The sequence below is a fragment of the Nicotiana attenuata genome, unplaced genomic scaffold (assembly GCF_001879085.1).
Source record: "Nicotiana attenuata strain UT unplaced genomic scaffold, NIATTr2, whole genome shotgun sequence".
Lineage (NCBI taxonomy): Eukaryota > Viridiplantae > Streptophyta > Magnoliopsida > Solanales > Solanaceae > Nicotiana > Nicotiana attenuata.
The window spans coordinates 81,697-104,267 of NW_017671670.1; the positions used below are offsets into that span (position 1 = coordinate 81,697).

General features: G+C 38.8%; 2 protein-coding genes across 2 annotated transcripts in view; both read left to right on the plus strand.

Annotated features, from left to right (window-relative positions):
* Positions 1-331: 331 nt before the first annotated feature.
* Positions 332-9,453, plus strand: LOC109209596 (serine/threonine-protein kinase CTR1). Its single transcript, XM_019372903.1, has 16 exons — positions 332-560; positions 700-1,875; positions 2,188-2,486; positions 2,563-2,707; positions 3,413-3,528; positions 3,863-4,071; positions 4,643-5,059; positions 5,160-5,200; positions 5,656-5,724; positions 6,274-6,374; positions 6,469-6,553; positions 6,634-6,732; positions 6,808-6,876; positions 7,867-7,998; positions 8,117-8,211; positions 8,825-9,453. Exons 2-16 carry the CDS (start codon positions 985-987, stop codon positions 8,928-8,930), a joined length of 2,874 nt encoding a protein of 957 aa, XP_019228448.1. The 5' UTR covers positions 332-560; positions 700-984; the 3' UTR covers positions 8,931-9,453.
* A 5,007-nt stretch (positions 9,454-14,460) lies between these two features.
* The window catches only part of LOC109209598, a 15,281-nt gene continuing 7,170 nt past the window's right edge, over positions 14,461-22,571 (plus strand). Inside the window, exon 1 of the mRNA XM_019372907.1 lies at positions 14,461-15,184. Coding sequence (XP_019228452.1) covers positions 14,461-15,184 — 724 coding nt within the window. The remainder of the gene's footprint in view (positions 15,185-22,571) is intronic.

The window sequence follows — 22,571 nt, forward strand, 5'->3', positions numbered from 1 at the left end:
CTGAATTTCAAACGAAGCTAACTACAAATAATTAGTCACATGGATAAGCTTTTCCACCTCGAAAGTCGAATGCCCATGACTCCAAGTAGGACTAAAGATACAAACCATTCTTAAGCCTTAGCACCATTTTCAATTTCTCTTACCCCGCGATTTTGCTGCTCTCTAACTTGCGCCATGGTTACAAGTACACACTCGCTGTCACTTTTCGTACGTGTCAACTGCATGTCACTCTTAACCCTGACGTGGCAATTTTATAAAATATGTGCGCATATAACCTCCCGGCGCACGTTAGCTTCCTGACTTGTATAATTTTCAATTTCCCACCCGATTTTTAGTCCTTTTACTCTACGCTTAAAATACCTTCACCTTAACAACTGATTCGTTTTCTTCTCTCTTTTCTCTCTCTCTCTCTTTGCAGAAGACTAAAATCCATTTGCTAAAGCGGTTTGTCAGCTAGCTTCTTCTCTTTCAATCTTATGCAGATTTATCAATTATTTTCTCCAAATTCAAGAAAAAATAGGACTCTATTCGTCTTTGATTACTTCTGCTGAACGTTGCTGGTAATACTTCCATATTTAGAAAATTATATTTATATATATGTGCACATGGTGTATATGCGTATAATGGAAGTTTTTATTTGTGATATATAAGAACAAGCTAGCAGAATAACTGGGTTTGTCGGTTTTGTTTCATCTTCAGGCACGTACAACATTTGAAGCAAAAAGTATATACCTTGTGAAGTCGTCACATTAAGTAAAATGTCTTCTCCTTGTTATTCTTCATGATCGGAAAATCAGTTTTCTGATCAAAATTGAGAAAGTTTGAAGTTGTTGTACGGTCGATCGGATTTTGGAGGTGTCGCTTTCGGTCGAGGTGAAAGTAGTTGAAAAACCAGCAAAAAAAGGTTTACAAGAGGGAGAAAGCGTGCGGGTTGAAAGTTGAAACTTTTTGTGAGATTTTTGTTCACGTGAGGATTGTGAAAAAATGCCGCATAGAACGACTTACTTCTTTCCGAGGCAATTTCCTGACCGCGGGTTCGATGCATCTGCAAAGTTTGTTAATGATGATCACGAGAAGAAAATCAGTACTGTCGTTGCAGATCAAATTAAATCAGGAAAATCTTCAGATAATGTCACATCGAAACAGCTGACAAGTGATCATCGGAAAGAGACTAATAATAATGCTTCATTTTCCTATGGGCACCGTGATAAGATTCACGGGAAGCAATTGTCTGCTTTTGTGAACTGGCTGGCGGAGAAAAATAAGAAAGGTAAATCAATACAGAATCACGTGAAGATCAAATTAGATGATGTTGATGGTGATGATGAACATGAACTTTTACTTCCTGCTCCGCCTGAAGCTGTACCAGTACATGAACTGGTTGATTGCCACGTGGCGGAGGCGGAGCAGAAGCAACGGCAAGCATCGACATTTGATCGGAAAGCTTCATTACAGAGGTTATCGAGTAGTGGAAGCAATTTCAGTTGTGTGGCGAAGGGTAATTTTGAGAGACAAACTTCGTTGCAAAGGCTATCGAGTTGGGGAAGTACTAGTTATGCAGGGAGTTTGTTTTCGGGGACGACGTTGGATGGGAACTGGCCTAGTACTGGGATTAAAGATACGCAGACGGATCAGTCGACGACGAGGGAAGTGGAGGAAGTGGCGGCAGCAGAGGAAGAGGTGGAGAGACTTGACAGTGAGGATGCGTTGATGCAGAAGTCGAAGGAGAGCTATTACTTGCAGCTCACGCTTGCTAAAAAGCTTGTAGAGCAAGCAATGCTTGCTTCAGGAGAGCCTATGCTTCTGCAAGAATGCAGAAGTACTAAGCGCCTTGGTGGTTCTTCTGATGCTCAAACTGTGTCATATCGTTTATGGGTATATTTCTCCGCTCCTCTCTCTCTCTCTCACACACACACACACATACACACACAAACACTCTATTTTTGGGGAAAATTGCATGACTGGTAGTTAATCTTATGGAGGGAAACAATTCTATTACTTTTATTACTTTAGCTGTAAGCAGGGGCGGATGCATTAAAAGAAATTCACTAAATATGTACAAATTCTGTCTTAGAATCTCGAACTCATAAAGTTCAAACTGAATTGGCCTCTGCCTGGTAAGCATATGTTATTTGGCATGTTGCCTGTGGATTTCTATCTAATGCTTAAAGTTTGTGAAAATTTCAGGTGAGTGGTTCCTTGTCTTATGCTGACAAAATATCGGATGGGTTTTATAACATATTAGGAATGAATCCGTATCTGTGGGTTATGTGTAATGAGACAGAGGATGGTAGACGAATTCCATCTCTAATGGCACTAAAAGAAATTGAACCCAGTGATACATCAATGGAGGTTGTTCTTATTGATAGGCGTGGGGATTCAAGGCTCAGGGAATTAGAAGATAAAGCTCAAGAAATTTACTTTGCTGCAGAGAATACGTTAGTGTTGGCAGAGAAACTTGGCAAGCTTGTGGCTGTGTATATGGGGTAGGTATCAATTTTCTTCAACGTATCTCTAGACTTGACTTTCTTCTGCACGAATTTGAGTTCCTTGATATTTAAGGGGCTCTTTTCCGGTGGAGCAAGGTAATCTTCATCAGCGGTGGAAAGTTGTTAGCAAGAGATTAAAGGATTTGCAGAAGTGCGTTGTGCTTCCAATCGGCAATTTGTCCTCAGGACTTTGCAGGCACAGAGCTATTTTATTCAAGGTCAGTAAAATACCTCTTTTACCTCTTTCCCATATCCTCAAAATTTCAATTTTATCCAATATCTCTGAATTGCTTCCCCCCTTTTTCTCCCCTCCTGGTGACTAACAGTCATTTCTATGTTGGTAGCTTTTCGTTGTTCAAATTGATCTATGATCATCTTTGATGGTTAAAAAGAAAGAAAATATAACCTTCAGTAGTACCTTGATTTTTGATATATCTTTTGAGCATTTGTTTGTTTTTGCCCCAAAAAACCTGTGTGCGGTGCACCTTTGGAATGCTGCAGTGGGACTTGAGACATAATGTACTTTGATTACTAAAATTTATTGTGATGTTTGATGAAGGAACATATTGATTAAAGTAGTAGCTATACCTAGGATGTTTTCATAGCTTTTGAGCGACATAACAATAAACGATTGGTACTTACCATGGATAATTAAAGAGCGTTACATAAAAGATCACCAATGGAAGTAGCTCGAGGAGAAACAATAATGGTAATTATGCTTATTCAGTAAAGACTACCCTTCCTGAACTTTAGGGCATCAAATTCTTTTTGAAATATCTACATGCTCTCTACATAATTGTTACGTGGACAGGGTGAAATAGAATTCTAAACCGGCTTTCATTAATCGTTCTTGTAATTACTTGATTACTGAAATGAAGCTTTCAGAAAACCGAAATTTAGCTGATGACTATTGTGGAATGCAGAAATTGGCAGATTACGTAGGTTTGCCTTGTAGGATAGCTCGAGGTTGCAAGTATTGTGTTGCAGATCATCGATCTTCTTGTCTGGTGAAAATTGAGGATGATAGAAGATTGTCAAGGTAAAACATCTTATCCACTTCTCCATTAATCCTGAAGAAGGGGCGAAAAAAATCAAACTAGTTATCTCCCCTACCACCAACAAGAATTTTCCCCTTAGTTATCTCCCCTACCACCAACTAGATAATTGCACTCCTTGCCATTTCTTTCACCAGCTTTAATTGTGCTTTCACGAGTATGTTAAGATTGAAGCAGTGTGTACAAATTTTGAACCTTAAAGTGCTTTGATTTTCCATTAAATTTCTGTAAAGCCTGACCTTACTTGTTATAAACACTGGTGAGCATTATGTTTATTTTCACTTCATTCTTTTTTGACTAAAGTCTATATTGTATCAGAGAATTTGTGGTTGATCTTGTTGGGGATCCAGGAAATGTGCATGGTCCAGATTCCTCTATCAATGGAGGTGTATTGGCTCCTGTTCCTTCACCACTTCAAGTATCTCATCTGAAGGAATATCAGCAGCCTTACGTGGATAGTGACATAAGTAATCAGTTACTGCTGTCAAATGACACATTCGGTCCTGCAGAAAATGCTTTGCATACAGGTGTGCTGTTATTTACATACCCTTGTGGCTTTGATTGATGCTCCTATTGTTAGAAAAAAAGGGAAAAAAAAGGGATCTCACTAATTTAACATGTTAACCTAATGGTAGAGCTGTAGACGTTTTGTGGAAACTGAATAAAATTCCTATAAAGTGAACGGTGGCCTTTGCTTTTGAATACACCGATCTGACATTATTACTTGAAAGAAGATGATATAAGGGGAATTTACAACTTGAGATATGACATACGACCAAAGCAAGTCATTGTATTTGAAATTCTTTGGATATTACAATTGTAACTTCTATTTCCCTTAATAAATTGTTACGTATATCAGAAAGAATAGATAATTGGTGTTCCAATACAGGTGCCTTTTTATGTTGTGTCTGTACTGCAATAGTATCCTGCGTTGCAGCACAGGGAAAAAGCTTACTTGAAAATTCTCTTCCTGACTATTGAAAGGGCTTGTTCTATGCATTTGCATAAATTGTTAGAATCAGAAGCTAGATGATTTTGAAGTTCAGATTTTTAGTGTCACCATTGGAGAAAGAAAAATTGTAATTTCTATACTTGCAGACCCCCACATTGAAGGTGATCATATGAGCGAATTTGCTGTCAGTGATAAGCCAAAGTTGCCAAATGATGCACTGTGCCGCTCTTATCAAGCTTTGGAAGTTGAACCATCCGAAGTTCTTGTTGCTGCTGAAACGGCGGGAGATGAGTATTCTAGACCAAGAGAAGATAAAATCATTATCAGGCAGACTTACAAAAAGGAGGTTGTGCTATCCAAAAAGTCTCCAATATGCCCTGGCAAACCGCCAAAAGCAACTCTATTAGCTAATATAGATGCAATGGAGGCAGGAGGTAGAACAGGGAAGCGTGAGAAACCGGCTGCAACAAATCCCAGATACTTGAATCTTGAGCCTTCTCTTGCAATGGATTGGCTTGAGATCTCATGGGATGAATTACAGATGAAAGAGCGTGTTGGTGCTGGTGTGTCTTTGTGAATATGTCTAATGATTTTGAATTATTCCTCATGTATGGAACCCTGTTCGACATCAATGTATCTTGATGTACCTCTTCTTTCATGCAGGTTCATTTGGGACAGTACACCGTGCTGAATGGCATGGATCGGTCAGTATTATTTACTTTTGGGTTTGTAATCATGCTGTATTGCCTGTAAATCTAAATAAATTGTAATCATGCTGTATTGCCTGTATTACATGTCAAAGATATATAATGATCTAGGCAACGCAAAGGTGTAAATCACATTGAAGTAAGACTTTAATATAACTTCATGACAATGACACTGTAATTTTCCTATCATTTCTTGATAATGCTATCGGTATTTTGATATTGACAAAAAACGTACTGCATGAGGTAATTGAATTTGCTATTACATTGTGGTTCCTAAAATTGGACATCTCCACTTAACTTGTGGTTAGCAGCATGTATTAGTTGGAGAAAAAGGATATGCAAATGCATGGAATTGAAGTTTCATACAATTTCTTTTAAAAGATACTGTGGAAATTATGTTTAATTTTTGATATAATGGTGCACCTGTTTTAATGTGCTACTAACTACTGCAGGATGTTGCCGTCAAGCTGCTAACTGTCCAGGATTTTCATGACGATCAGTTAAAGGAGTTCCTAAGGGAGGTGAGTGCATAGAATAGTTGGTTGAACTGTTATATTCTAGCCACCATAAAATTATTTAGGTTTCAAGCCATGGAAGCAACCACTAATGCTTGCGTTAGGGTGGGCTATCAACATCACACCCCTTGTGGTGCAGCCCTTGCCCGGACCTTGCGTGAATGCGGGATGCTTTGTGCACCTGGCTGCCCTTTTATAAAGATAAGCCTACTTTCTGCAGCTGCGGCTGACCTCTTTCTGCTTTTTCTTGTTTCCCCGGTATATCAAGGGTAAGACAAAAAGCAAAACGACAGAAAGATGTACTCAAGTACATCTTTTTGTTTAGTTTAATATTGGTAGTAGTCCACCCCAACTATCTTGGAACTGAGGCATAGTAGTTGTAGTTTAATCTTGGCAATCTGCTCTCTAACATCAATTTTGTCTGTGTATTGCATTCATATCTAATGTGAAATTCATATTTAGTTGATGGATTTTTCCCGTTATTTGACTTTCTATTCACATTCTTATACTGGTGTTTACTGTTGGATGGTAACTCATGATTCATGTTTTACGAAGGTTGCAATTATGAAACGTGTTCGTCATCCAAATGTGGTGTTGTTCATGGGAGCTGTTACCAAGCGGCCGCATTTATCGATAGTAACTGAATATTTGCCTAGGTAACTTGTGTTTTAGTCACTGCATAATATTCTTACTTTCTAACTTCAAGTATTTGACTGGACTAAATTTTCTGTGCTTTGATTATGATGATAGGGGAAGTCTCTACCGTCTGATACATAGGCCAGCTGCTGGGGAATTGTTGGACCAGAGGAGACGTATCCGTATGGCTTTGGATGTGGTTTGTGCCAATCTCACATTTTATAGTTGCATGCCTTACATGTTTTTATCTAGAAAGTTTCTTATTCATTTCATATTCAGGCCAAGGGTATCAATTATTTGCATTGTCTGAACCCACCCGTTGTGCATTGGGATCTGAAATCTCCTAACCTGTTGGTTGATAAAAATTGGAATGTAAAGGTAAAGTGTTGCTGACTTACCTTTGGGTTTTCAAATGAATTTTGCAGTTCTCGTAATCTGAGATGTTTCTTCCAGGTTTGTGATTTTGGTCTGTCGAGATTTAAAGCAAACACGTTCATATCATCAAAATCAGTTGCTGGAACTGTAAGTTGCCTTCCAACATGCACAATCCACCCCCCCCTCCCCCCCCCTCCCCCTTTTCATATGCAAGTACCTGTAGTTACGAGCCTCTTGGCTCCATTTACCAATCTTGCAAGCTAAGATTCTTAGCACTTAGGAATTGCAAAAACAGGCATGTTCCCCCCGTCTCATATGCAAGTACTGGTAGTTACGAGCCTCTTGGCTCCATTTACCAATGTTGCAAGCTAAGATTCTTAGCACTTAGGAATTGCAAAAACAGGCATGTTGCGTACTGTGGAGCCTCTGATACAGGCAGCTGCATTCCTGTGCCATGGCGCGCTCTAGAGTACAACTATTTGTTTCTATTATCAACGTATTTAGTCAAGTTCGAATGGTGGAAAACTATGATTTGATACCAAGTTTGTCACGATCCAAAATAGGAGGCAGGCCCATGAACAACACCTAACAGGCCTAGTGCCTGCCGAGGGAACACTTAAACCTTGGTCCTGTCATAGAAATGCATGAAACAAGGATCTATCACATAGACAAGAGTGTTATATAAGGTCCCAAATGCCCAAAATAAAAATTGGCGTGCAAAGTTTTTCATGGGTAACACATAGTGCTTTCTCTCCCTCTGTATTTCTCTCTCTTTTATTTAATGCTGGCAAACTTAAAATATACGAAGAGCATGGAGTTTCAGACAGCCTCTCGTCTCTAGGTTTGTTGAATAGGCCGTGCCGCCACTGATATTGCCTTTAACATTGCCTTCATTGATACTTCAGAGCTTCTTTTTCTGAATAAAAGGAAAAATTGGTTTCACTGCTTTCTGTATCTCATGAAGCACTTCGAATACAATTAGTCTGATTGCGGCATCTTGGACCGGATGAACATATCCATCATGGATTGTTACTACTTCCCATGCGAGCACAAAGTCAGCTTTTTATTAGAATCCTGCAGGTTGATCATTTTCTTCCAAGTTCTATCAGCTGGTAACTCTCTTGCTCTACATTTCAGCCTGAATGGATGGCCCCAGAATTTCTGCGTGGGGAGCCCTCAAATGAGAAGTCTGATGTCTATAGCTTTGGCGTGATATTATGGGAACTAGTGACCATGGAACAGCCTTGGAATGGACTGGGCCCTGCGCAGGTCTACTTCTTCCCATGCCCCCCCCCCCCCCGGCGCGTTCTTTTTTTTCTCCAGCACTCATCCTTAGACTTTTCATCCTCCTGAGGGTGTCCTTGACATGTTGCCTGCAAACTTTCAGGTTGTTGGTGCTGTTGCTTTCCAGAACAGGAGGCTCACTATCCCACAGAACACTTCTCCAATGTTGGCATCTCTTATGGAAGCCTGCTGGAATGAGTAAGTAAACAATGTTATGCTAAAGGCCTACGGAGATCTAGGATAAAAGCACCTATCTTTTTCCTCTCTAGTATTCACATTTGTTGTCAATTAGAACTGGCAAATTAACCAAGCCATATTTTAGTAACCCGCCCAACTTGAACTGGCACGTTATGATCTTTTTGTTGATTGGACCAATGGGTTGAACCCAAAATTTTCCATCAAATCATTGGTTCGAAACGGGTCGAAATGGTGTAACCCAACGGGTCAAATGCAACCCAATTCCAACATAAAAATCAAATTGATTGTGTAAATGTGGAAGAACTTGGGTTAATAATTTAAGAAAAATACATTAGCTTTCATAGTGTTTTACTGTTAAGAAACAATAAAGAGGAGGAAAAACTGGGTATGTTGGGGGTTGAGTTATGACCCATTATTTGACCCATTTCGACTCAAAGAGACATGGGGGGTCGGATATGACCTATTTATTAGTTTAACCTATTTTGACCATCCCAAGTTTGACCTAACCCGTCCATTGGTCATATTATCAATCATGTTAAAGTACTATGACTTGTTTTCTTTAATTTCCGGTCACGTTTGTAACACTTTCTCATAATCTCACATTCCCTCGCAGTGACCCAGCACAACGCCCATCCTTTGCGAGCATTGTGGATACATTAAAGAAACTACTGAAGTCTCCACTACAGTTGATTCAGATGGGAGGAAATGTTAAGAGTTAGATACTCTCCACTTATTTTGAAGAATAAATTCATCATAGTTCCTAGATATATAACTACTTAATACTGACGAAGTTTGGAAAACCACAAGGTTTATGTCCAACAATTGCAAATATGTTGGCTATCTAACTTTTTGAATGATAAACAAGTCTCTGTCTGTTCTAGGGGAAAGAGGCATTTCTTAAGTTGTTTTATTGCAGAACCTGGACCACGTCAGTCCAGTATCCTGCAAATGTGAAATAACTAGAGGCTGCGACTGTAGTATTCGGGAAGAATATTCCCGTATAAGTCGCAATTATGTTGTATCCAAGGAAAGCATTCTTGAGAAAAGTTGATATAGCAGAATTGCAAGCCACTGCAATAATATAGAAGAGATTCAGTTATTTAAGGTTCTCTTTGAGCATTGTCTATGTTTTTGTGTACTGCTTATATTCCATTGATACTTCGAATGCTCATCTTGCCGATTTCTCCGCATTTATCCCTTTGTTACGAGCTTCTTTAAGTTATTCTACTTTGATACTGAACAGATGAAACTCTTTGTGTTTATTTCGATTTGTATTTGCGCTGTCTCTGATTGATGAGTCGTTTATTTGTGAATTTTTAGTCTACTATTGAAAATTGTTTAATATTACGCTCCGTACCGTTGTACTTTGGTTCAAAAGTACCCTTAATTTTAACAGAGGTACACGTGTCAGTTCATGGCAAAAGGCCCAATCCCAATTTTAAAATGTCCGAAATTAAAAATCAGCCGTAAGTTTATCCGATACCCGACCCATATCCCCACTCAAATAACCACCCTCAACAAGAAAAAGAACTCTTGTTCTTCCTTTCTCCTAGCACCAGAGAAGTTGTAATAAATAAAATCTCTAAAATTCTATAATTTTATAGAATCGATTGTAGAATTACTTGATATCAAAAGTTACAATCTTTTTATTTGTTTCTTTTATTTTTTTGCAGAACTTTTAGGTTTATTTCTTAGAATCTAATTCTTGGAATTGAATTTGATCTGGGGTTGTGTTTTTATACTTGAATCTGAATGTTCTTGAGGTTTTTTGTTAATTTTTCTATTTGAATTTGAAGAGGGATTTGTTTTTTGTTTGGAATTGTAACTGTTCAAACATTTAAAATGGTTCCTTAGCTTTGCTGAATCATGGTGTGTAGTCTTGTTTTTGTTTTTATTTTTGTTTCCTTTTGGATATTTATAGGGTTGCAATATTGGGACTTAGACATGCTGGTTTTATGCTGGCTTTTCTTCCTTCTTCTTTTTGTAAATGATGGATATAAATTATTCATATATTTTAATATAAAAATATAATAGTTTAGATATAAATTATGATCAATTTATATTCTATTCTCGCATTTTTCTAACAATTCGTGTAGGAAAAAAAATATATGAAAAAAGAGAAAAAGAAAGATTTACGGTTCAAGGAAGAAGGATGCATCTGTGACAACTTCAAAGATTTACGGTTCAAGGTAGAAGGATGCATCTGTGACAACTTCATCTAAGTGCATGTCAATTTCTCGTCAAGGCCATATGATATATTGATATTATCTTGCAAGTTCTCACCAAGGTCTTGTGGAAATTTTCTATAAATAGGCATATGTTTGTAGAAGAAAGGGCATCCCACTTTGTATTCAATTTTCTATCTAGTTTTTTTCTAAGTTTCTAAAGAGAAAGAGAAGAGTAATCTTAGTCTCTTCCTCTAGTCTTTCTCTTTGTAGTAAAAATATTCTTAGTCTTTTGAAAGTATTTTTTAGCTTTCCTTACTTCTTAATGGAGTAATTTCTTTTTGTTGGGATAGTTGATGAAGTTTGATATAGTTATAATACTATCTCAGTTTCAATATATTCTTGGCCTGAAACTTTATTTACATTTCACACTGTGCTGGAATGATAATTTTTTAATTATTATTATCACATCCACATATTTTATATCTAAGTTATTCTTATATTAATTTTGTAATTTTAACAGAGCAAAATTAATATATAAAAACTGATGAATAGAATATTAGAGTGAAAGTAATTTTTGGTAAGATTATTATTTTAAGTCTGTAATCTTGCTTTGCTCAGTTTTAATTCTCACGGAGAAATTGTTGAAGGCAAGATTATTAATTTTCTAGTAAAAATATTCTCACGAAGTTTTTACTACACTTGAGCACAAAATATTAGAGTGAAAGTAATTTTCAGTAAGATTATTATTTCGAGTTTGTAATCTTTCCTTCCTCAGTTTTAATTCTCACGGAGGAATTGTTGAAGGCAAGATTATTAATTTTTTAGTAAAAATATTCTCACGAAGTTTTTACTACGCTTGAGCACAATTCAGGCAAGATATTTCAGTTTAATCGTCACTAGTTTTAAATCAATTAATTGACATAACCTCACGGAGTGTTAATTATTTATTTATTTCTTAGTGTAAAAATATAATTGTATTAGCAATAAGCAATTATTCTTTAGAGAAATACGTATGAAACTGAGATTTTATTGTAATGAATATATCAAGTGAATTCAACGATTCCCAGCTCTTTTTAAATACTAAACTTTTCAGAAGAAATTTGTCTTAATTTAACATTCCAAACACACCTTTCATCAATTTGGTTCTCTAAAATAGTAGTCAAAATATTACAAGTCTGTAGCTTAGATTGTCCAATCTCTGTGGGACGATATCATAAACTATACTAGAATTTGACAGAGTACGAGCAGCAAATCCTATACACACAAGCTTCGTCAAATTTTTGGCGCCGTTGCCGGGGATTGGCACACATCTACTTCAGATGAAATATTTTATTACTAATTTGAGAATTTATTATTATTGTTAATTAAAATGTTATCTCCTACATACTACTATCATCATTGTTACTATTATTATGAGCAATTCTATAAAATATTGTAAAAGAGCATATAAAAAAAAGAAAAAAAAGAAATCCCTCATAGTTAGTACTTAAACCTACTCTATTTTATATTTTATTATTATATTATCATTATTAGTACTAACATCTATATAATAGTATAATATATTAGTTTTGTGATTCGCAATCTCATTTTTTTTATAAGTATATTTTATTATTTTATTATTATTATAATTGTAAGTACTTGTTTACTATTCTAGTTCTAAAAGTATCCTTTGTACTATTCTATATTACTATTATAACTATTACTTTTACTATATCTATAAAATAACATTTTATTCAATTTTTTTTAATTGATGGTACTTTAATCCTTCAACATACTTGATTTATTATTAATTTTTTTTTCATATAATATAATTAATATTATATTATTTCTTTTGATGGTTAGTTACAACTTACTCTTTTAGTTAACTATAATATTACCGTACTAATTTTTTTTAATTCATTTTTAAAACCATCTATTACTATTTTAGGAACTGTCTTTATTTTACTTTAATTTCAGATAGTTTATGACCCGTGTCATGACCTCAGTTCACCCTCCATGAACATGTCGTGATGGCACCTAGTTCCTACAACTAGGTAAGACTAACAGTGCGGAACAAACAACATAATTTGCGAAAATAACTAATTAAGCCTGAACAACTATAAGAAATCTGTATAAAACTGCCACTGGGCACATACAACTCATAATAAATGCGGAAGTCTAAAATCTCATCCCAAAACCCGGAAACTCACGGGAACCACAGGCTAATAGAAATACTGTAAATGCTCTAATCTCCAGAATGTCTACATCAAAAGTATGATAGAATCTAAACACTACAGATAGAATAAGGAAGGAGACTCTTCAGTCTGCGGACGCTGCAGATATACCTCGAAGTCTCCGTAGCTCTCCTGACCTCAAGGATAGTGCGCCTGAGTGGAGGTACCTGGATGATCTGCACATGAAAAACATGCGCAGGAAGGGCATGAGTACACCACAGCGGTACTCAGTAAGTGCCAAGCCTAACCTCGGTTGGGTAGTGACGAGGAAGGTCATGGCCCTACTGAGATAAACATAATATATGATAGGATAAGGAAAACAGTATAGATAAAGTCTACAGTGAGAATCTAAACAGGATAAATAAGGGAAACAGTAATAGGAAGCAGAAACAAAACAATATAAGGAATACTGCTCACAACAGGAAGTAATAGCCGGGGATCTCTTGGTATCCCGAGGATCTCTTGGTATCCTCATCATATACACGAGGGATCTCTTGGTATCCCGAGGATCTCTTGGTATCCTCAAATCTTACATTTACAGGTGCCAGGGATCTCTTGGTATCCCGCACCTCAGTTCAGAACATAACAAGTACAAGGGGATCTCCCGGGATACCGTCCCGTAGTCCCAATTTAATTCACACAATAACAACCCAAAATATTAGGATAAATGCTAAACTCAGAATAAGTAATAGAAATCCTAGTCTAACATGCTTCACGTAGTACAAACAAGACAGTTTAAGCACTTAAGCAAGTAAGTCAACTAAACATGCTTCTCTAAACTAGCATAGGATAAACATACAATTCAAAATAAACAGGTAGGCAAGAAGAACTCAATTTAAATACTTCAAGTAAAATGGATCTCCAACAATTAGCTCAAGTACGCGCTCGTCACCTCACGTACGAGGCTTTCAAATATCAAATATCATGTCCTAAGGGGAAGAGGTCCCCCACACAAGGTTTGACAAGCCACTTACCTCGAACCGGCTCAATATCAACTAGAAACCACGCCCTTGCCACGAGTATCCGACTCCAAATGGCCCAAATCCAATAATCTTCTCTTCAAAACCCTCTGAAAATCGCCCTTCCCCGAGCTCAAATTGATTTTTTCTAACTTATGAAATCTAACCCTCGAAATTTCTATATTTGCACAGGCATTTCCGCTTCTGCGGACAAGGGACCGCTTCTGCGGACCAAGCGCCGCTTCTGCGGCTTTTCCTTAAGTTGCCAGGCTCCGCTTCTGCGGTCTTATACCGCACCTGCGGATACCGCTTATGCGGATTTCCTACCGCTTCTGTGGTTTCAACCAAAGACCCAAGGGCCGCATCTGCGACTATTATCTCGCAGGTGCGTAACCGCTTCTGCGGTTACACTTTCGCACCTGCGAAAACTGAAGAAACACTCGAATTTCGCTCCTGCGATGGACAGGCCGCTTCTGCGGCTCCGCACCTGCGGAACCCAAACTGCAGGTGCGGTTATGACAGGTACCAGGAGTCTTCAGCAATTCTTCAACTTCAAAAACCTTCCGTCAACCATCCGAATTCATCCCGAGGCCCCGGGACCTCAACCAAAAACACCAATAACACCTAATACCTCATTCAAACTTGTACCAATCCTTAAACCACCTAAAACAACGCCGGAAACTTGAATTAATCAATGATTTGAGCCTAAGAACTTCAAATTCCATCAAAATACATTTTCGATCAAAAATCCAACCAAAACACGTCCACCCGGATATCAAAATCAAAATCGTGGACAACAAAATTTCAGGCCTTATCAGCAAGCAACTCCATATCAGCAAAGGCCTCAACAAGGCCATCCAAATCTTGATGACCTTTTGTACAAGTACATTAAGGTTACTGATGAAAAAAATGAAAAGCCAAAATTCAGCTCTAAAAAATCTTGAAATTCAGTTAAGCCAATTGGCAACTCTTGTGTCTGAAAAGATTCAAGGTCCTTTACCGAGCAATACAGAGAAAAATCCAAAAGAATACCTTAAGGCCATCGCCTTACGGTCAGGTACGACTCTTGATGAACCCTATGCAAACAGACAAGAAAAGAATCAATCAGAACAACAGGTAGACAAGGGCGAAAATGTTGAGACACCCTCTCAACCATCAGAAGAGAAAGAAGCCAAGAAAAAAGAAGAAAAAAATAATAAAAATTTGACTTCTTTCCCTGTTACAATTCCTTCGCCACAAAAGATGAAAAGAGAAAAGCTTGATAATCAATTTGCAAAGTTTTTGGAGATTTTAAAACAAATTCACATTAACATTCCTTTTACTCATGCTTTATTGCAAATGCCTTCATATGCCAAATTTCTGAAAGAAATTTTATCAAGCAAAAGGAAATTGGAAGAAGTTTCTGTGGTAATGCTTACTGAAAAATGCAGTGCTATACTTCAAAATAAGCTACCACAAAAACTCGGTAACCCAGGTAGTTTTATCATTCCATGTACTCTGGGAGGAGTATACATTGAAAAAGCACTTTGTGATTCTGGAGCTTCAATAAATTTGATGCCATTTTCTATTTTTAAAAAATTAGATCTTGGTGAAATGAAAGACACATGTGTTTCACTTCAATTTGCTGATCAAAGTACTAAGAGACCAAAGGGAATAATTGAAAATGTGCTTGTAAAAGTAGATAAATTTATTTTTCCTGTAGATTTCATAGTACTTGAAATGAAGGAATGTTCTGATGAACCAATTTGTCATGACCCAATTCCCAACCCGGTCGTGATGGCGCCTCTCGTGAAGACAAGGCCAGCCAACAGTACATTAACACTTCTTTTAACAATTTCTTAGCATAAACAGGTCTAAATCATAGTTACTGAATAATCATAAGTGCGAAAATAAAACATAACATAACGGGGAAAAACCATCCCAAACTCAGCCCGATGATCGGGGTGTCACAAGTCATGAGCTACTACAGAGTTTGAATAAAATACTACAAGTCTGTGTCTAAGAACATAGTCCGAAGATAAATAAAATACTGATGATAAGGAAGAAACGGAGCTGTGGACGTCGACAGCTACCTCGTCTCTCCGGGTCCGCCTGGTTTGGAAGGAATCAGCACTCAGGAACGAACTCAGCTATGCCTGTATCTGCACACATGGTGCAGGGAGTAATGTGAGTACTCCGACCCAGTGAGTAATAAAAATAAATAACGACTGAGAACACAAAAATCCCGTAAAGGCACAAGTAATGCTATCTCAAGTAGTGAAACCAGATAAAACAGTAAAACCAGTGAAATATAGCAAGAAATTCTCTTTGAAACAATTAAATCAATTATGCTCAACCAGTAAGAAATGCTCAGAACACTGCCCCGCGGGCATGATTTTTGTTCCTGGTCAGTCATTGTTACCTGACCGGTCAGCCATTGTTACCTGACCAAAACGCGTATTACAGTGCCATTGTTACCACTGATCAGTCATTGTTACCTGATTGGTCAGTCATTGTTACCTGACCAAAACGCGCATAATAGTGTCAGTGTTACCACTGTCTAAAAGTTAACCGCTCTNAGAAAAGCTTGATAATCAATTTGCAAAGTTTTTGGAGATTTTAAAACAAATTCACATTAACATTCCTTTTACTGATGCTTTATTGCAAATGCCTTCATATGCCAAATTTCTAAAAGAAGTTTTATCAAGCAAAAGGAAATTAGAAGAAGTTTCTGTGGTAATGCTTACTGAAAAATGCAGTGCTATACTTCAAAATAAGCTACTACAAAAACTCGGTGACCCAGGTAGTTTTACCATTCCATGTACTCTGGGAGGAGTATACATTGAAAAAGCACTTTGTGATTCTGGAGCTTCAATAAATTTGATGCCATTTTCTATTTTTTAAAAATTAGATCTTGGTGAAATGAAAGACACATGTGTTTCACTTCAATTTGCTGATCAAAGTACTAAGAGACCAAAGGGAATAATTGAAAATGTGCTTGTAAAAGTAGATAAATTTATTTTTCCTGTAGATTTCATAGTACTTGAAATGAAGGAGTGTTCTGATGAACCAATTATATTGGGTAGACCATTTCTTGCAACTGGCAGGGCAATCATAGATGTCCATCAAGGACAACTAATTTTAAGAGTTGATGAAGAAAGAGTTATTTTTGATATGCAAAAGATACTAAGATTCTCAGAAGATGATACATCATCTTCATGCTTTTCAATTGACATAATTAATAATCTTATAGATGAATTCAAAGATGATCAATTAATTTCTGACTCAATGGAAAGATGTTTGGTCAAATCTGGCACCACACAGGATTGTAACGATCCGACCGGTCGTTTTGAGTTCTAGCGCTCCGTTCAGCAGCCTGAGGCCGTAAGCAGCTTCATTTCAGGTATTATGACTTGTGCGCGTGGTCGGAATTGAATTCCGCGAAGTCCAGAGTTGATCTAGAAAGAGAATTCTCATTTCGGAAGCTTAAAGTTGAAAGAATGAACTAGGATTGGAATTTTAGGTAAAAGACCTCGGAATCGGGATCTGAAGGTTCCAGCAGGTTCGTATGATGATTTCGGACTTGGGCTTATGCCCGGTTCGGGTTTTGGATAACCCGGGAGCGTTTTGGCGCCTATTGTGGAAGTTATCATTTTTGAAGAATTTCATAAGTTTGGCTTGAAGTGCATTTCAGTGCTATCGATGTCCGTTTGGGATTCCGAGTCTGGGAATAGCTCCGTATGGTGATTCTGGAGTTGGGAGCACGATCGAAAGTGAATTCGGAGGTCTGTAGGTCATTTTGGAGCCATTTGGCTAAAGATAGAAATTTGAAAGTTTTTGAGAAGTTTGACCGGAAGTGGACTTTTTGATATCGGGGTCGGAATTCGATTCCGGAAAGTTGTAGTAGGTCCGTAATGTCAAATATGACTTGTGTGCAAAATTTGAGGTCAATCGGACGTGATTTGATAGGTTTAAGCATCGAAAGTAGAAGTTGGAAGTTCTAAAGTTCATAAAGCTTGGATTGGGGGGTTGATTCTTGATTTCAGCGTTGTATGATGTGATTTGAGGCCTCGAGCAAGTCCGTAATGTGTTTTGGGACTGGTTAGTATGATTGGTTGGGGTCCCGGGGGCCTCGGGTGGATTCCGGATGGTTAACGGATCGAACTTGGAATTTGGAAGAGGGCTGAAGGATCTGGTTACTAGTATTTTCGCTTCTGCGGTGGGCTAACCGCAGAAGCGGAAACGGAGTCGCAGAAGCGGTTTTTGGTCAAAGGTTCGAAGGCCGCAGATGCGGTCAAAGTTTCGCAGAAGCGGGATCGCATCTGCGGGAGGCGTGTCGCAGAAGCGAGATTGGGGTGGCCCAGGGAGGATCGCATATGCGGTATTTGGACCGCACCAACGGAACCGCAGAAGCGGTCGTTGGACCGCAGGTGCGAAAAATGCTGGGGGCAGAATGGTTGTTTAAAATCGGGATTTTTGCCATTTCTTATCATATTTTCTTGGCTTGGGCGATTTTTGGGAGAGCTTCAAGTGGGATTTTCGTCATCTATGTAAAGGTAAGTTACTCCTACTCATTTCCAAGTTAAATACAAGATTATATCATGGAATTAGACATGAAAATTGTAGGAAAATTGGGATTTTTGGAAGAAAACCTAGAAACTTGATAAATTGGATTTTACCACGAATTTGAGCATGGAATTAGGAGTAAATTATATATTTGAGCTAGTGAAGCTATGGGTAGAGTATGTCTTCAAGAAATTTCGGATTTCCGGGCACGTGGGCCCGAGGGCGTTTTGATCAACTTTTCGATCGGAGTTAGGAATTGCTATAAATTTGATTGTAACGAATGTTTGTGCATATATTAATGGATTTGCGTAACCGTTGGCTAGTTTTGGAGCGTGGTGCATCAATTAGAGTCTTCGAAAGGGCGTGGAATGCCGGTTATGGATCTTCGGAGCGAGGTGAGTCTCCTTTCTAACCTTGTAAGAGGGAATTGTCCCCATAGGTGAAATAATTGATTATGTGCTCCTATTTGCGGGGGCTACGTACGCATGAGGTGACGAGAGTCCGTGCGTAGCTACTATTATGCTATTGTCCGGGTAGTTAGGGCCCAAAAGCATGTTATACTTGGATTATTTATGAACCCATTGATAGCTTGAATTGCTTGAATCACCTTGGATTAGTAAATGAATTTAAAAGGATATTAAACATCATTTTTCCTGAATTGTTAAAAAGAGAAATTGTTTTGTTTGGGTATATATTCCCGATAAGTTCTTAATTGACTGATTGAGCATGTATCTCTATGTGTACCTGCGTCGCATGCATGATTCGCGAGCAGGGTATGTGTTTATTTATGGAACGGGCCGAACGCCTCGACAGATTAAATAGATGCATCTATGGTTCGTGCCGTTCGACCCTCGGCAGTGCACAGTTTACATTTCTGCTGGAGCGGGCCGTCGACCTCGGCATGATTTGCGCATGATATGTATGTTTTTTCCTGAGAATTTGAAATGTTGATATTGCCTTTCATGGCTTGATATAAATTGATAAGATATTAAAGAGTAAACCTTGAAAATCCTTGATTATTTACTGAATGTGTTTACCTGTTTTCTGGCTTCGTGAATTAGGACTGCTATATAAATCCATGATTTCCTCACATTTTTAGTATATTGTCAAATGACCTCTAGTAAGTGTCGAAGTTGACCATCTCGTCTCTACTTCTTCGAGATTAGACGGGATACTTATTGAGTACACGTTGTTTACGTACTCATACTACACTTCTGTGCATTTTTGTTGAACAGGTATATTTATCTCTAGCAGCCCACTGGGCATAGCAGCACGGATGATTCGGGGACTAGGTGAGTTGCATTATTCGAGGCGGCCCGCAGCTAGAAAAGTCCCTTCCAGTAAATTCTATTTTCTTTCCGTCCACTGTATTCCGGACGGATGTTGTATTGTATTTTATTTCCTTATCAGTAGATGCTCATGCACTTGTGACACCAGGTTCTGGGATGGTTTTTAAATATTTTTGTATTGATTGCTAGTATTTAACTTGAATTGAAGCAGTTATCTTTTTACTTATGAAATTTAAGGAGAATCTTCGTTTCCAAAATTGTTAAAATTGGAGTTTAATTAAGTATTTGGTTGGCTCGCCGGAGTGTCCGGCGCCATCACGACCCTTAATGGATTTTGGGTCGTGACAACATGGTATCAGAGCACTAGGTTTCTAGGGTCTCACGAGTCATGAGCAAGTCTAGTAGAGTCTCGCGGATCGGTATGGAGACGTCTGTACTTATCCTCGGGAGGCTGCAGGACTGTTAGGAGTACTTCCCTTCTTGATTCCTTATCGTGCGATTTGATCCTTGGAGGCGTATGCCTTTAATTCATTCCCACTCAATCTTACGCGATGCAAAGCGCTTGTTATAAATCGAGAATTGAGGAATCATAACGGTACTACAGGTGTGATACATGATGTTTCTCCTGGTATAGCTGATCGGATTATTATCGTCGCTTTATGGAAGAACATTTTATTGTTTCAGCTCAGTAACGGTACTTCTGAGGGCTTTGAGGCTAGGCACAAGTTGTCATGATGCTTATGAATGACTGTTCTGCAGTAGTGATATGATGGTAGGATGTTGCCCACGTGTCGGGGCAGTGAATGACTTGAAGGGAGGTTTACTCAGTGCATAACCAAGAGATTCAGTATTTTATTCCTGGCAGGAGGAAAGGTAATCGAACTAAGGATGGTCAGATGTGGGCTGGTGGAAGTAATGAGACTTGGTAATTGCAAGCGTAGTGGAGTTTTCTTCTATGTTGGGGTGTTGTTGTCCTAATTGAACGTATTAAGTGTGTCGGTGTTATAATCTTCTACAATTCGCCCTTGGGGCAAGATGTTGCGAAATAGTATCGGAGATGCAACTGGCAGATATTGCGGGTGCGGTGGTTCAGGATTGGATCAGTATTTCTAATGTTGGCGGTTCGAGAAGGATGACCTTCGGAAGGGTTTAAAGTTAGTAGCGATTTGTGGACTCAAGTACTATGAAGATAGATTTTATTAAGGCAACAACCGGGCAGCAAAAGATGAGAAATGCGTGCGGGAAGTGTCAGGCAGAGTTTTAAACTTCTAAAAAAAGGCCAGGTATATGAAGCGAAGGTCGAGTAGTCGATTAAGGGGATGAATTCCGCCAAAGTGGGCGAGTGGCGGAATTGTATATGGGCTTTGCAGTGGGATGGCCACGTACCTTAAGGAGAGTTTGGGGCGATTTGAGAATATTAGTGCTTGGTTTGTAGGGTCTACGGGTCTAATTTGAAGTAGGGGTTCTCGTGCGGCAGGAGATTTAATATAACGGAAAGGATCCGCTTGAATGAAGAAGGATACAACATGACTTTGAATTGGGAGGATGTTTCCGCACATTTAAATGATGTCCACGAGGGGTAAATGGACCCGTGCAGCTGGAGAGTGAGCTCATACTCAGAACTGGTTGTTGATGTCGTAGTGATTGTACCCCGTGTAGCAGCGCTGGAAGATGTCGGGAGTGATTTCTACAGGTAGTTCATCCATGTGAGCAGGTTAGCGATCGCGTGGTTGGCGAACTTCTGCGAAGAATTCTATTGGTTATACAGCGAAGGGATCGGTCGTGCGAATGTTGTTGATGATTCTGGATATAAAAAGGGGGTTTTCTATAGTAAGATATCGAGCATGTTGGCAGTTGATTGCGCAAGGATTGTGTCAATAGGAGATTAAGAATCCTAGTAAATTCCAGAGTTGTATAATAGTGGCTTCGAGCTAAGTGGGAGAGTCCCACCGCCGAGGATGGGGTTGCATGGTTAACTACTTGCGGGTTTCTGGTTATCAGCATATCGATGGGCTATTTCAGCTACGAGAAAAGACCATAAGTGGTAATTTGAGCAAAGGAAATTATTAAAGGTGGGCTGTCGTTGACCTTATTGGCCCATGTTCAGACTTGGGGAAGGATTCAGGATTGCGCTTTGTAAAGGTGCAGGTTCCAAAGGAAGTGATTCCGCCGGGTGCCTCGTCGAGAGGGTATTCATGTGTTATAAGATTTATGGAGTTGATTATATTCGGGACCAAGTCAGAGCGGGTGGCTCTCAGTAACGGTCCTAACGGGTTCAAAAGAGGTAAGGTATGGTGCCTAATGATTTCGAGCCTATAAGTACAGTTAAGAATCAAGCTTTGCGGCAACTTATGAGTGGAGGCTCAGAATGTTCTATGATGTGTTGACTTGCAGTATAGCACTTGAGAGAAAGATGAGGAAGGACTTCGGATTCGTAGAAGGATTAGCAGAATGGGCATATCAGTGAGGGTGCGAATATGCGCGCAAGGAAGGTATGGATTGATTCGTGGGATTTGAGACAGCATGGTCTCGTGATTCAGGGTCACTCGGGATGAGTGCGGATGGAGTATGTTATGTGTTGGATGGAGTTAGTATTATCTCTAAGGCAATCAAGGATAAATTGGAAGAAGGTAGATCGATTAGCCATAGTTGAATCTGGCATATTGGTGTTAGTGATCAGTTCCTTCAGCGTGACCGAGTGATGCGAGTGATTTGTGATGGTGCGTATCAGGCTTGTCAGCTGCCGCAATTGATGTTATTCAGAAACATTCTATTGTTATGGCTTGTTATGTGGTAGCAGAATTTTCGGAAGGGCAATGGTGGCTTAGACCACCACTTAGAGATTTGCATATTCTACGATTATGGGAATTCACCTGTGTGAAACTATGGATCTCCTGAAGTGAGTTAAGTGAAAAGTTTTTATATGATGAAGTGTTAACCTATTAGTGGTTCCGAAGCCATGATGAAAAACGAGTTCTATCGTATACTGGCATGTTGAGTGCAGTAAGTGGTATGGAATTTGCAGCAAAGATCAAGGTAGCGGCTCGGTGTGGACAAGGATGTCACGAGCTCAGATGAGCAGGAAAGGAGTTTCGATGTTTAAGGTAAGTTGGTATTGTCTTCAGCGTCACCTGAGATTGGTGTTTTGTAAAAAAAGGGGTCCTGTGTCATGGTTGATGATTTCTG

Coding starts and splice junctions, on each gene's coding strand:
- LOC109209596 (XM_019372903.1), top strand. CDS start 985: ATGCCGCATAGAACGACTTACTTCTTTCCGAGGCAATTTCCTGACCGC. Junction 4,072..4,642: donor AGAAAATGCTTTGCATACAG/GTGTGCTGTTAT, acceptor CTATACTTGCAG/ACCCCCACATTGAAGGTGAT. Junction 7,999..8,116: donor ATGGACTGGGCCCTGCGCAG/GTCTACTTCTTC, acceptor GCAAACTTTCAG/GTTGTTGGTGCTGTTGCTTT.